General features: G+C 43.7%; 1 protein-coding gene across 1 annotated transcript; it reads right to left on the reverse strand.

Moving 5' to 3' along the window:
- Positions 1 to 9,794: 9,794 nt before the first annotated feature.
- Positions 9,795 to 11,424, reverse strand: LOC123106800 (aspartyl protease AED1-like). Its single transcript, XM_044528843.1, has 3 exons — positions 11,256 to 11,424; positions 10,287 to 11,092; positions 9,795 to 10,094 (listed from the first exon to the last, which is right to left on the reverse strand). Exons 1-3 carry the CDS (start codon positions 11,422 to 11,424, stop codon positions 9,795 to 9,797), a joined length of 1,275 nt encoding a protein of 424 aa, XP_044384778.1.
- Positions 11,425 to 13,994: the final 2,570 nt, after the last annotated feature.

Genomic DNA, 13,994 nt, shown 5'->3' on the forward strand with positions numbered 1-13,994 from the left:
GGCGGCTCAGCTCAGCTCGATGGATCCGAGGCGCCGACGAGTGGACCCGGACGTAGTGCGGCCCAACGACGCGATTCCGCTGGCGAAAATGGCCGGAATCGCAGGCGTCAAGCCGGGGGCGTCGGTGGCGGGCGGCTACGGGAGGGGATGTGGGGAGCGCGCACGCTGAAGTGTCCCTCTCGCAAACCGCTTTCGCAGGATCCAGGGCATCGACGGGGCGGAAGGGGGGACCTGAGTTTTCGTGGGTCAGAGAGGGGAATTTATCACGCCCCTCAAAAGTTTTTAAGGGTTGAGCGCGTTTAAGGTTTCCGTTCGGGTCACTTTTTTCGCCCAAAACCGTAAACTGGCGGTTATTTTGTGGGTCAGGGTGATATAAGGAGTGCTAGAGATGCTCTAAATCTGTATCGGCCTCAAGAAAGGGACACACGTACTCAGCGGCCATGCATGTGAGATTGGGACCCGCAGCTGTATGGCCTCTGCTGGAGATTTTTGCGTTGGGCACAAATCTGGTCATTTCGTTGAAGTCTCTTCATTTTCTGTATACATGAATGTTTACTGTTAGATTTCATGGATTTTGACACCCTAAATTTTGTGTCTCCATCTAGTTAAATTTCTAAAATGTCAAAGGCCCATTTGAGTTGCAAGAAAAATGTGTATGTTGAGGGTATGTTCGTTAGCTCTCTACAATCATGAACTTCCTTAGCACCGGTTACAAGCTTCTCCACAAGCCGAGCACCCCCTCCTGGGCTCGCCCCATTTACTTTTCCTTAACCTACAAAAAATTCAACCATAGTAACCAGCTGGGACAGCTCGCCAGCTGTGCCTACTACTACTTCTTTCTCCTCTTCTTGTGTGTCAAATGTTTTTTTGAACAAGAAAAGGCGCCCAGAGCACCAAACTTTCATTCAAACTCAGCTCGGGTACATAGTACAACATGAATTACAGAGATAGGACAAGCTGAATTACAGAGAGGAGCTAAGAAGGGACATCCTGCTTGTCCATGAGCTAGTTTGACACACGAGAAGATAGGTTCTACACTCAAGGTGACTACCTCTGATCTTTTTCTGCAAATAAGGAGCCTTGACCAATGTAGAAGCAAAAACACAGCTGCAGTTCCAGCCAACATAGGGAAATTTGATTGGAAAGTAGAAGCTTGTCTAGAAATTGTAAGATCCGAGCGTCCAGGATTTTTTTAGCACTTCCAGGAGGCGTTAGAGAATCTTTTCTGCCCTGCAATGTGAAGATCAGACGCAATTGTGTTCCCTAGAGCTGGCCTCTGGATGGTCTATGTTTTCCCTTCATCCTCAAGTTTATTGAAACACACAAGGCTCACAAAATGCCAAACTTATCATTCAGCTCAGTAGCAACGAACAGCATGGATTGCAAAGCCCTAAAACTGAAAATTAGATAGAAGAGAAACTACAGGGCAAATCATACTCCTATGAGCTGAAGCGAAGCAACATATGTCAGGTTCAAAAACTGATCTAAGAACCTGATGAGCTACATTATGAGCAATACCATTTATCTGTCTAGAAATGTGAAACACCTGCGATTGAAGATCTGAAGAATAGTGGAAGAAATCAGCCAAAGTTTTCCTGATAGACCAAGGAGTGGAAGCCTCAGAAATCCTTTTATTTGCCGCAACCGAAGCCAAGGAAAGACAATCTGTGAGAAAAGTAGGTCTGGTAATGTGCAGACGGCTGGCCACCTGTGCAGCAAAAAGAAGGGCAAGAGCTTCAGCTTGCAAAGGTGTGCTTGCAATGGATGTGGACGCCTGAATCTGCACATTTACTTCAATTTGATCCTGTTGCAAAGAAAGATAGACTCCAACTCCAGTAGCTGCCGATCCCTGAGTTAATCCTGGAACTTTTTTACATTTAAAAGCAACATCAGAATAAATTTTGGGGCCTATAATAAGAAGATCAGATTTAAGTGTTTGACCCTGCAAAGGAATTTGGTTAGTGGAAATCAAAGACCGGACGGGAGTCTGCGGCTGTAAGTGTAGAGAGTTGCTAAGAAGATCATTAGATTCAGAAGATAAAGCATTTGCAACGATATTAACATGGTGAGGGAGAGCCTTTTTCCTATCAAAAAGGAAATCATTTCTTGCTTTCCAAAGGCACCACATAAAGTTGAGAATGTTAGAAATAGAAGCGTGTGGATGGTTCATATTAAGTAAAGAAAAAATAATGTTGTGCATATTGGAATAGCTCTGAATTAAAACATCTGATCTAATATACCAAGGATGGCCGAACCAAGCTGCTCTAGCAAAATCACAAAGAAAAAGAGGTGAATCTCATTCTCCTGTTGGCCACATCTGCAACATAGTTCGGAAATATGTATAGAAAAACGACCAGCCCTCAAACCTGTAGGAAGAGCTTTCCGAAGAAGCCTCCAAGCAAATGTTTGGACCCTGGGAATCATAAGCTTTTGCTTCCAAATCATGTTGAGAAGATTTTTAACCTGCAAAGAAACATGAGAAGGGGCATTCCTCGGATTGGCATGAATATCTTGCAAACACAATTTATAAGCAGATTTAGAAGAATAAATTCCATTGGGAGTAAGACCCCAGCATAGCATATCAGGGCAATCTTCATGTATAATCTCAGTCTGGACAATAGTAGAAGCTAAAGGTTGCTGAAAAAGAGAGTGAATGAGATTGTTGTTCCAGACTTTCTGACCCAGAAGCCAAAGATCTTTAACAAGAGAAGGGTATCTATATCCAGAAGGCTGAATAATGAGATGATCATGAATTGATGTCCAATGAGAACACCAAGGAGTGCTCCAGAGAGAGATATTTCCTTACGTGATCTGGTAGAAAGAATGAGCTCTGAGCTTAGGAAGCATTTTTAAAATGGAAGACCAGAATGCTGATTTAGGAGTATTTTGAGTGGCTGTCCAAATGGAGGCATCATGGAAATATTTGGATTTAAGGACTAGATGTAAATGGGAAAAGGGGTCTTTAGCAAGTCTCCAGGCAGCTGCAAGAATCAGACCTTCATTGATAGCTTGTAAATTCCTTATACCAAGGCCACCTTCTTGTTTAGAGTTGCAAATGTCTTTCCAGGCCCGAAGACAAAGGCTTCTATTATAATTATTTTCTCTAATTCCTATCCACCAAAAATTCCTAATAATAGCAGTGAGCTTGGTAATAAATTTCTTGGTGAATAAAATATTAGCCATGTAGTACACAGGAATTGCAGAGAAAATAGACCTAATCAGCTCAAGCCTAGCAGCATGAGAGAGCATATTAGCGTTGTAAGCAGGCAACTTATTCATAAACCTATCCAAAACAAAATTATAAGCAGCAGCTCTATTTTTTGCAGGGAGAATAAGTGGATGCCTTAAATGAGTGAAAGTACTATCCATGTTAGAAACAGGAAAAATTTGTTTTATATCTTGAATAGAAGCTTGATCAACATGGGCACTGAAAATTATAGCAGATTTGGCCCAATTTGGAATTTGACCTGAAATAGAACAAAAGTGATGAATGATTTGAGCCATGGAAGTAGCTTCCTCAACAGTGGCCTTTCCACAAACAAGTAGATCATCTGCAAACAAAAGAGAGTGAATAGGAGGGCAATTTGGTCCAAGTAATATCCCCTGCAGTTGGTGAGCAGCAAGAGCATCATTAAGAGCAAGAGACAATTCATTAATAGCGAGAACAAATAAATATGGTGACATAGGACAGCCTTGACGAATCCCTCTATAACTCTTAAATTTAGGTGAAGGCTGACCATTAATGATGACAGAGAACGTCGGAGAAGAAATGCAGGCATAGATCAAATTAATAAAATGACCATGCAACCCTTTACGAGCAAGCGCAGACACTATAAAGCTCCATTCTAACCGATCAAAAGCCTTAGCAAGATCAATTTTGAGCATGAAAGCATGATATTTCCAAGATTTAAGAACAAAAGTATGGGCAATCTCTTGAGCAATAATAATATTATCACTAATCCGCCTACCCTCAATAAATGCGTGCTGAGCAGGATCAATATAATCAGGAAGGTGAGGCTTAAGTCTATTGGCTAGAGATTTAGCAATGATTTTGTAAACCATATTACAAAGACTAATGGGTCTATAGTCCATAGGAACCTAAGGAACAAGCTTTTTGGGAATGAGAGCTATATTGGTATCACTTATGTGAGGTGGTAGTATACCTGTTCTATAGAAGTTAACCACCAATTGAGTGACTTCATCTCCTATCCATTCCCATGTAGCAAGATAGAACTCCACATTGAAGCCATCAGGTCCAGGTGAAGCATTCAGCTTCATATCCTTTAGAATCTGCAAAATTTCATTCTTGTCTGGAATGGAATAAGTTAGATCCTCAGAATTTTCTGGCAAATGAGTACCAAGAAAAGGTCTTCCAACATTGATATTAGTAGAAGAAAAGATGAATCTAAAATAATTAACAAAAGCATTAGCAATGAGACTAGGTTTAAAATGGGTAACATCATTCTCATCCTTAATAGAGCATATAGTATTTCTTTTCCTTCTCTTGAGCACAGCTTGATGAAAGAACCTAGTATTCCTGTCACCATCTTTGATCCAACCCTTCTTACTCCTTTGTTTGTAGTACTGATTAAGTTTAGAAAGCGTATGTTCATACCTGAGAATTAGAGAGTTTTCAAGAGAGTGATCTTGCTGGTGCAGAGCAGCATTTGAATCTGATTGATACTGGACTCCAACTCCTGTAACTCATGCTGGAATGGCCTTTTCTTCTTACACCATTTTTTCAGAGATCCTGCAAGAGAAGAAGATTTTGCCGAGAAAGAAGCAGACCTAGCAGTGTTCCATGCCGATTTAGCAAAGTCACTAAAATCTTTCTCAAGCAACCACCAATTTTCAAATTTGAAAGTTTGTTTAGGCTTAGAGAAGTTACCATCCATGGAAATGAGGATTGGAGCATGATAACTAAGAATAATGGGCAAATTAAGCACCTTAGTATTAGGATAGTGAGCACACCAATCAGCATTAACAAGACAGCGATCTAGACGTCTGTAAATAGGATTAGTCGTATGTTGTCTATTACGCCAAGTGTAGGCAGGACCACTATAACCGATATCAGAGAAACCACACTTTTTAATTAAAGAACGAAAACCAGACATACGATAGTAATTCACACAACCATTAGATATATCAGCATCATACAGTATGTCATTGAGGTCGCCCATACAGATCTTATCATACACAAAATTGGAAACATGATTCCAAATAGTACTAGTCTGCCTATGATAGGGATCACCATATATACATCTCAAACAGAAGTGAATACCCGACGCTACATGAACTACATTTGCTAGGATATACTGAAAGGAGGCACTATGAACAGAAATTTTGAGATCATCATTCCACATAAGCCAAAGCCCTCCCGAAGAACCTCTAGAAGGAATAACAACACTACTAGTAACATCAAACCTATTAACAAGATCAGCAGAGCGAACCTTAGAAGATTTTATTTCAGAAACGAAGATAACATGCGCTTTGGTAGAGTGGATAAGCTTGGCAAGATAAGTCATTCGTTCATTGCAAGACTCCTGCCCATACCTCGACAATTCCAGGCGATGAATTTCATGGATCCCGAGGCACACAGATTACCTGACGTCTTACTCAGCCGAAAAACTCCTCCTACCACTGAACCTCAGGGTCACAGAAATTGGCAAAGACGGATTGGAGGGTGGGGAAGGAGAAGGGAGCTGGAAGGAGCCGAGAAAGAAAAGGGGTTCTGGAGAAGGGCGACTGAGAGGAATTGAGCGAAGAGGGTTTGCAAAGCGAGGAAGGAGAAAGGAACAGGGAGGAACAAAAAAGGATTTGGGAGAGGTGGCAGCGGAAACCCAGGGCGGAGTCAACCACTCCGCTGCAGATCACCTCACAGGTCCGGCCGCTTCAAGGCAACTGCGCCACTATAGATGTCGCCCGGCCACCGGTCTGATCGATAAACTCTGCAAAAGATCTCCCTTCCGGATCGATGCGCCCGCTGGATCCCGTCTTTGAACGTTAACAGGATGGAGGGGGGAAAGGAGGAAGAAGCAGGGAGAAGCAGAGGATGGATGGAGATCTGGAGAGGAGGCGGCGGAGAGGATCCGGTGGAATCAAATCTGGGAAGAGATTTGATGGGAAGAAGCATGGGAGGAAGAAATCGGCATAACGCCAGTCTCAGCTCGACTGCAAACTAGAGGACTTGTGCGTCAAATGTGATGTTAGAAGAAAAGACAACGTGTTGTTTTCTATTTTTTCAGGTTCTTTGGCTGTATTTTCTACTTTTATTATTTTCTCTTTCGCTTTCATTTTTCATTTTTCTTTTCTTAATTCGGTGAACTTTCTTTAAAAATCAAGAACTTTTCTTAAATTTGTGAACATTTTCTAAAATCAGTGAACTTTTTTTAAATACATGAACATTTTATTAAATTCATGAACCTTTTTATCAAATCCGTGAATTTTTGAAATGCATGAATGTTTTTATGGACCTGTGACCTTTTTTTCCAAATCAGTGAACTTGTTTCAAATTCATGAATTTTTTTTGCAAAAGCTATGAACTGTTTTCAACTTTCATGGAAATTTGAAAATGTCATGTTCTTTTTAAAATTTTGTGAAATTTGTGAACTTATTTTAAAATTTCATGAACTTTTTAAAATTCATGCACTTCTTAAAATTGGTGAGCTTATTTGGATTCACGGTTTTTTTAAATCCGTGAACTTTTTTCAAACTCATGAACTTTCTCCAAATTAGCCATTTTATATATCTGTGAACTTTTTTTCAGATCCATGAATTGTTTTCAAATCCATGAAAATTTTCAAATTCACAAACCATTTTAAAATCCATAAAACTGTTTTGGTTTCTCAGTTTTTAAGTCCATAAACTCTAAGACAATGGGAGCAAAAAAACTGGAGCAAAAAGAAACTGGTGCGAACGACCTACGCACGAGCGTGAGAAAAGGTGAACGAGCGAAGGGAGCACTAAATGGGTCCACGAATTTGCCAGCAACCAACAAGTAGCTTCTCACCAGAAATCCTGGAGCGAGCGAACGGTTGGAATTTTCTATATGACGCACAATGCGTCCAACTGTCGACGCTTTGCCCAGGATGCGTGGGCGTGCGACCCTGGCCCATTTCTGCATTAAGCAGAGGGCGTTTTGGTTCTGGTTTTGGGAGGTTCGAAGCCAGTTTTTACTGGTTTTGAGGGCCTTGTAGAGGTTCCAAGCCGGTCTCAACGGTTTTACGGAAGCTTCCTAAAATGGTTTTCTATTCTTTATTGCTTTCTGTTATGTGTTTTCTGTTTACTTTTTTCAAAAAGTGTCCAGGATATTCAACATTGTTTGCGTTTTCAAAATATGATTGGAATTTCTAAAACATTTACTGTTGTAATTTTTTTGTCACAAATTTTAAAAATGTTCGGGGATTTTGAAATAAATATTTGGAATTTGAATAAATGGTCATGTTTAAAATGTTATTCTCAAATTCAAAAAATGTTCACTTTTTCAGAAAACATTCATTTTAAAAAAAAAGTTCAAAAATTCAGATTTTGTCCAAATTACAATTTTTTGGGAATTTCCATAAAAATCAAATTGTGTTTGTTTTTTAATAAAAAATTAAAAAACCTTCAAACTTGATGAAAACTGTTCGGAAAATTTTAAAAATGTGCAGAATTTCCATTTTTTTTCATAAATTGTTATTTATATTTAAAAATTGTTCAGATTCTAATTTTTTTGTTCAGTTTTCAATTTTTTTTGCATTTTCCGATTTTCTTTTAGAAATTCAAAAACTGCTCGTGTTTTTAAAAAGGTTATTTTTCCATAAAAATGTTCAGAGTTTTTGAAATATGTACACATTTACGGGAAATGTTCGCGTTCATTTTTTTGCATCGCAGTTTGACAAATTTGCATTTTAGACAAAACGATCGCCCCCGCCCCCCCTCCCCGAAAAAAGCCCTCTAGTAGTTTTTTTTAAGAAAGCGCTCTAGTAGCTTAGCCGCTACTGGACTAATGGTCCTGCCTAGTCGACGCGGGCCATGTGTGTCGGGCGCCTATTGGACGCAATTCGGGTCATATAGGAGGTCCCCAAACTATTTGGTTTGTTAGCTTCTCCTGCCAATCGACTAATTTCAGATGTGGCATGAAAGAGGGAAAGAGCTAGGCTCGATCAAGTTGGTGAGTGCAATGACCCATTTAGTTTCCTTGCTGTTCTGATTTTTTTTGTTTAAAGTAATGATTTCAGCATGTACAGAGAGCATTATTAAGGGTGGTGTCATATTTTTTGCACACAGAATAATTATGTAAAATTTAAAACAAACATGACAATCTAGATTATGGCGTGAGTATGAAGTTTCACACATACTAGAGGCTAACACGCGCTTCACCACGCCGTTCTTCACTCGTGAAATTAACTATTTTATATCTATAGATTATTCTGATAAGTTGTTTTGTTTTGATTTTATTTGTGTTTGCTATGTGTTTTAATTTTTTATTGGTGGTGTTTTCTTGTTCGTATATCGTGTGGGGTTGCTGTTGGAGCATTCTTTTGCAAGAGAAGTGCGGAGTTATTTGATGCATGGTTGTGAAGTCTTTTCATATTTTGGCCCCAGTGTCAGCCCGGTGGTGATTGTTTGAGCCTCTTGGAAGCTCTAATTTCACACTAAAACCATGAAATTGTTACTGTGACATTCATATGAGTCGGCACACCAAGCTCTTGCTCGCTCAGCTAGCTCCCTGCTCCTCTCACTCGTTTATTTTGTTCGCTCACCCCACTGCTTGCTCAAAAAAAATCAGCTATTTTTTATCTAAAAATGTTAGTTAAATTAAATGATGTTTAAAGAAATTTAAAAATATTATGACTTTCAAAAACCATGAACTTTAGAAACATTCATGAATTTAAAATATATTCATGGTTTAAAAAATATTCACAAACTTTAAATGAACGTGAACTTTACAAATATCCACTTTAATCAATATTAACGAATTTGATTTAAAAAATATCTTTATGTTTTTGAAAGTACACAAATTTTAAGAAGTGCTCATGAAATAAAATATGAAAAGAATAAAAGGAAAAAAGAGAAAAAAATAAAACTAAACAACACACACTTAGCATGGGGCCTTAGTGACCCCACAACCATCGAAGCACAGGAGCACATCAATTCAAGGGACCACAACCCTCGAGCACATGAGCGCTTCAATGCAAGGGAACTTAGTATCTCTACAGATTTTATACAAAGAAAAACCTCACATTTTACATAAAGTTTGCAAATCAAAAGGAACACATACATATCTTCAACATCAACCATGCCTCACCAACTTAGAGCCATCGCAGTTATACCTGGCCATTTCTCAGGCCGGGCCGGGCTTTAGGCCGGGCCAACCAAAGCCCGACGCAAAAAACCCAGGCTCGAGCTCGGCCCGGCCTGGGCGTCAAGCCTAAAAATCGGGCCCGAGCCCGGCTCATCACACTAAAAACCCGTCGGGCCTCGGGCCATGGGCCGGGCCTCTTCCTTAAATGACGAAATCGACGGGCCCAGACCCGGCCTGGCCCGGGCTTTGGGCTCAAAACCTAGGCCCGAGCCCGGGATGGACAAGGTCGGGTCGGGCTGCCCATGGCCAGGACTAATCGCAGTAGCAGCTAGTTCTTGCGTAAACACATCCGGGTCGGCGAGTACGCACGGCCTGAACGATCTATACTCTTCACTTATTATTGCATGGCAAATGTGGTGAGCAACCTTAAAAAAACACTCTTCACTTATTTATTTATTTTTGAAATGTACTCTTCACTTATTTACCAACCAGAACTTCAACATAACTATCAGCAACTGAACGGGACAAAACCGATCTTCTGCGCTGTAACATCGTAGATCACCTCCGTCGACCGCTGCTGTGTGTTGCCGACAATGCTGAATGACATGGCCGTCGGCCTCGAGACGAACGCGAGGCACCCGATGGCCGGCTTGCTTGGGTCTGGGAAGATCATGATCCCGTAGAAGTTAAGGTCGAACACGGCGCCGTCGCTGAATATGAAGGACACCGCCGGTATGAAGATGGCGCTCTGGCCGGTGAAGTCATAGCACGTGTCGAGGATGTCGTATGCCGGCGCCGGCTTGTTCCCCTTCATGGTGAACTTGAACCGGTCGCGGAGCGAGGTGTAGGCCGCCGCGGGGAGGTACGTAAGGATCGTGCCGGAGTCGAGGAGGGTGCCCCCGTTCGTGAACAGGGACGGCGGCACCGGCAAGACGTAGCCGCCGATGTTGATGGACACGAGCTCGACGAAATAGAAGGACGGGTACTCTGGCTTCTTTACCATCGCCGTGTACTGGACCTGCTTGTTACCGGAGACCGGCGTGGAGCCGATGCTGAGGTACCCAGGCGTGGTGTTGAACGACGGGAGGCAGTATGAGAAGGTGCCGCCAAACGACGGAGCGGCCTGTGAGGGTAGGGAGAGCTGGCCACGGCCAAGGCCGAGGAGCCCGTCCACCTCGCCGAACCCGCCGTCGTTTTGCTCGCTGCATCCGAAAGCGAAGCTGGGGAACGTGCGAGAGGAGGAGAAGGACAGCGTCTCTTGGGAGAGGACGCCGGACGTGGACGAGCCATCGCCGTAGAGGACGGAAAACAGGCAGGTGGTGGCGTTGCACTGGCCGCCGGCGGCCATGCACTCCGGCGTTCCGCAGGGCACGGCCTTGTAGGTGGTCGACTTGGTGGGGTCGAAGATGGGGTCGTGCTGCGGGTAGCAGTGGCCGGAGCAGGGCTGGCACTGGATCCACGATATGTCGCTGCCGGTGTCGAACATTATGGCGGACGACCGCGCCGGCGTCCCGAAACCGACAACCACGACGAACTCCAGCGTGTCGAGGGAAGTCCCCGTTCGGTCCGGGATGGTCACGGATGGCGCCTCTGCTGGTGCCGCGACAGACGGCCACGGAATACGGCCGATGTCGGGAGCTGGAGCCATGACCATGTCGTTTGAAGAAGCCAAGGCTGACCGCTGGAGCAGGGTGGTCAGACGGGCACTGTCGTGGAGGAGGATGTCGTTCTGGAGCCCTGCCTGCTGGAAGTCGGACCCGCTGCTGCAAGCGGGATGGATGGCGAGCTTGTTTCCAGACGGCCGCAACTGTGGATCGTTTGCAAGCAGTGTCATCAATAATTCAGTATCCGGAAATAACTGTGGCTCAAAGGGGCATCGGTAGCGCGGGATCTACTCCCTTCGTTCGGAATTACTCGTCCAAGAAATGAATGTATTAAAGTGTTAGGGTAATATGTTCTATACTCCTACCTGTATGTGTGTCGGGATCATAGCAGCTGACTCGAGCCTTGGAACTGATGAGCTCGTCGAGGCCGACGGAGAGGTAGCGCGGGGAAGTTGCTGCCAGAGTGCAGCCGGAGAGAAGGGCAAACACGACCAAACAGGGCCCGAGGGATCCCTGGCGCTGGGTCGACGCCATTTGCGTATCTGAACCAAGGTGTTGCTGACGAGGAGGCCAACAGAACCCGAATCCATAAATAGGCGGGGCTTCGGAAGAAAATTGGGCGTAGCTTGCAAGAATGGACTTGGGAGAAGCTGAGCACCGGACGACTAATGGTGGATGGAATTTAAAATGTCATTTGTTCCATCGGAATGTATGTTGCTGCGATGGCTACAAGAACACCACGATGCAACTGATGTATGTTCAAGTTTCCCTTTTTCCTTTTTGATTTTTTTGGTGTGGCTCAACTGCGGCACGGCCACAAGACAAATGTTAAAAGGATAATGATTCCTGACGGTTGACGGGCCCAAACTTCAGGCGGTCTTGTGCGCGTCGTCAGATGCAATCAGATCGAACTTCGTAAATCTCAAGAGATATGCCGGCTCAATCTTTCGGAGGTGCTTATAGGGGTAGGGTAATGAGTGTATGCGCGTGTATATGAGCGTTTGTGTCTGTACTAATGCTCAAAAAAAGATGCAATCAGATCGTGCGCTCTCGGTTTCCCCACGTCTGTGCTCGCTGCCTCTGCGTGTCACACGTGCTGTCGGGTCCATGCACCGCTCGAATCTCTCCTGTCTTACCCCATCACACACACCGCTTCCTCCACTCGTCTTCTTCACAGCTCATTTTCTTCATCACAACCTCTACTACCTGCTGCCACACGGGACGACCAACGGAGCGGCTCCCCGCTGCTAGGGCAAGATACCTCGGAGGGGGGGGGGGGGGGGGCGAGGCGTTGCAACTTAGGGTTGAGACACCGCAGGTGGCATGATAGAGATGTGGTGGCGAGCCGTTCTTGCTGTGACCAATGACGGGGGTGTTGCGACTGACATCATGGAGGAGTGTTGCAAGCCATGGTCGTCGGTTCACTAGTTCGGCACATTCCTACTCGAAGTGTTGCAAGCCATGGGTTTCAGCCAGCGTTGAAGAATTAGACGACTATGATGTTGGCTTTCTCGTCTGCCAAAGTGCATAGCCGAGCCAACTAAATTTGAAGGAATGTGCCGAACTCTAATCCGTGGATCTAGTTTGGCAAGTGGATCTACATCCCTTGGCGTTCCCTAGCCTCAATTTTTCTTTTTACCCATCTTATTTGAAGGTTGAAATCGAGTACTTCTGCCTGTAGTTCGAGATCTGAACATTTCGCCCAAAATTGAGTTTTCTCGCCCTACCCCGGGTACCCGGACCCTCGGGACATTTCCACCCAAGTCCCGGACCACCTCGGGCGCCCGAACCCCTTTTCCCCAGGCACCCGGACCCTCAGGCAACTTTTTCGCCCAAGTCTCGGACCACCCTGGGCGCCCGACCCCTACCACCTTGGGTGCTCGCCCCCCCCCCCCCCGCAGTTTCAGCCTACCTCCGAAAATCATTTTGGGCATAACTAATTCATCCGGAGTCTGATTTTCGCGTTCTTTAGCTCGTTTTGTAGCTATTGACATCCACCATCCCACAAAAATACTAACACAAACACTTGACTTCATCAATTTTTTCTTCTAATTTTGGCATCTTTTCCTCGGCCCTCCACCATATCATCCACAATAGGACCATAGCTTTCCGCAACCTAACCCATTTTATTTCCCATTGCATCTGTGGTTGTTTGAGTTGTGATTGGAGTCTCCTAAGGTGTTTCGGCTACTTAGGAATGGTTACTTCTTCATCAACCACCGATGACTTGTATCGTTACATCGACTACATCCATCACGAGCTTCCATAATTGACGACGATCATCCATCCTTTGAGACCACCTTCACCGGAAGCAAGGCTGGTTACCCCCGACTTCATGAAAGGTTAAGTGTGATGAAGGTATCCATTCCATCATAAACTTTTCCTTCCTTTTCCATTACACTTTGATAACTCCACCATCTTTGTGAATACCTTCATACCTATTGAGACTAGCTATCCAAGTATTGTCGGGCTTCGTGAATACTTGAGCACCTTAGTGATACGATATCATAGTGTTGCATCATTTGATATATCATATAGTGTAATTGTTTGCTTCCGTTCATATCTTGTGATAATTGTCTCATGTGTTTGGTTGAGGCTCAAAATAATAGTGGAAAGGAAGAGAAGATCAAAGAAAAAGAAAAGAGAGAAGAGCTTTTAAGAAAGAAAAAGAACAATCTTATAACCAAAGAGTGGAGCATGAAAAGGGAAACTTGTGCATGTGGATAAATGGAATATGAAACATTTTTCTTGCACGCATATTGGTTGATGCCAAGCGATGAATCATGCCCAAACGTGCAATCAAGCTACCGTCTCTCCTTGTGTTTGTGCAACACGAGCTTAGTCTTTGTTACACAATTTTATCTTGCTCATTCCTAGAGTTGCACAAGCCCCATTATCCCACCATGTTTGTTTATTTATTGCCCTCTATATTTGTAATCACTTACTTTGCATTTTGAGTCCTTTGAATTTATTTCAACATTTACAACATCCTGGATTTCAATTTTCTTGAAGTTGTGCCGCTTGTCCTAACCAAGCCACTTGATAAGCTTTACTTTGTGGGTGTGAGTGAACAAGTCTAGTATAGATTCCACTATTCTCTCAAA

This window comes from Triticum aestivum, chromosome 5A (assembly GCF_018294505.1).
Source record: "Triticum aestivum cultivar Chinese Spring chromosome 5A, IWGSC CS RefSeq v2.1, whole genome shotgun sequence".
Classification (NCBI taxonomy): Eukaryota; Viridiplantae; Streptophyta; class Magnoliopsida; order Poales; family Poaceae; genus Triticum; species Triticum aestivum.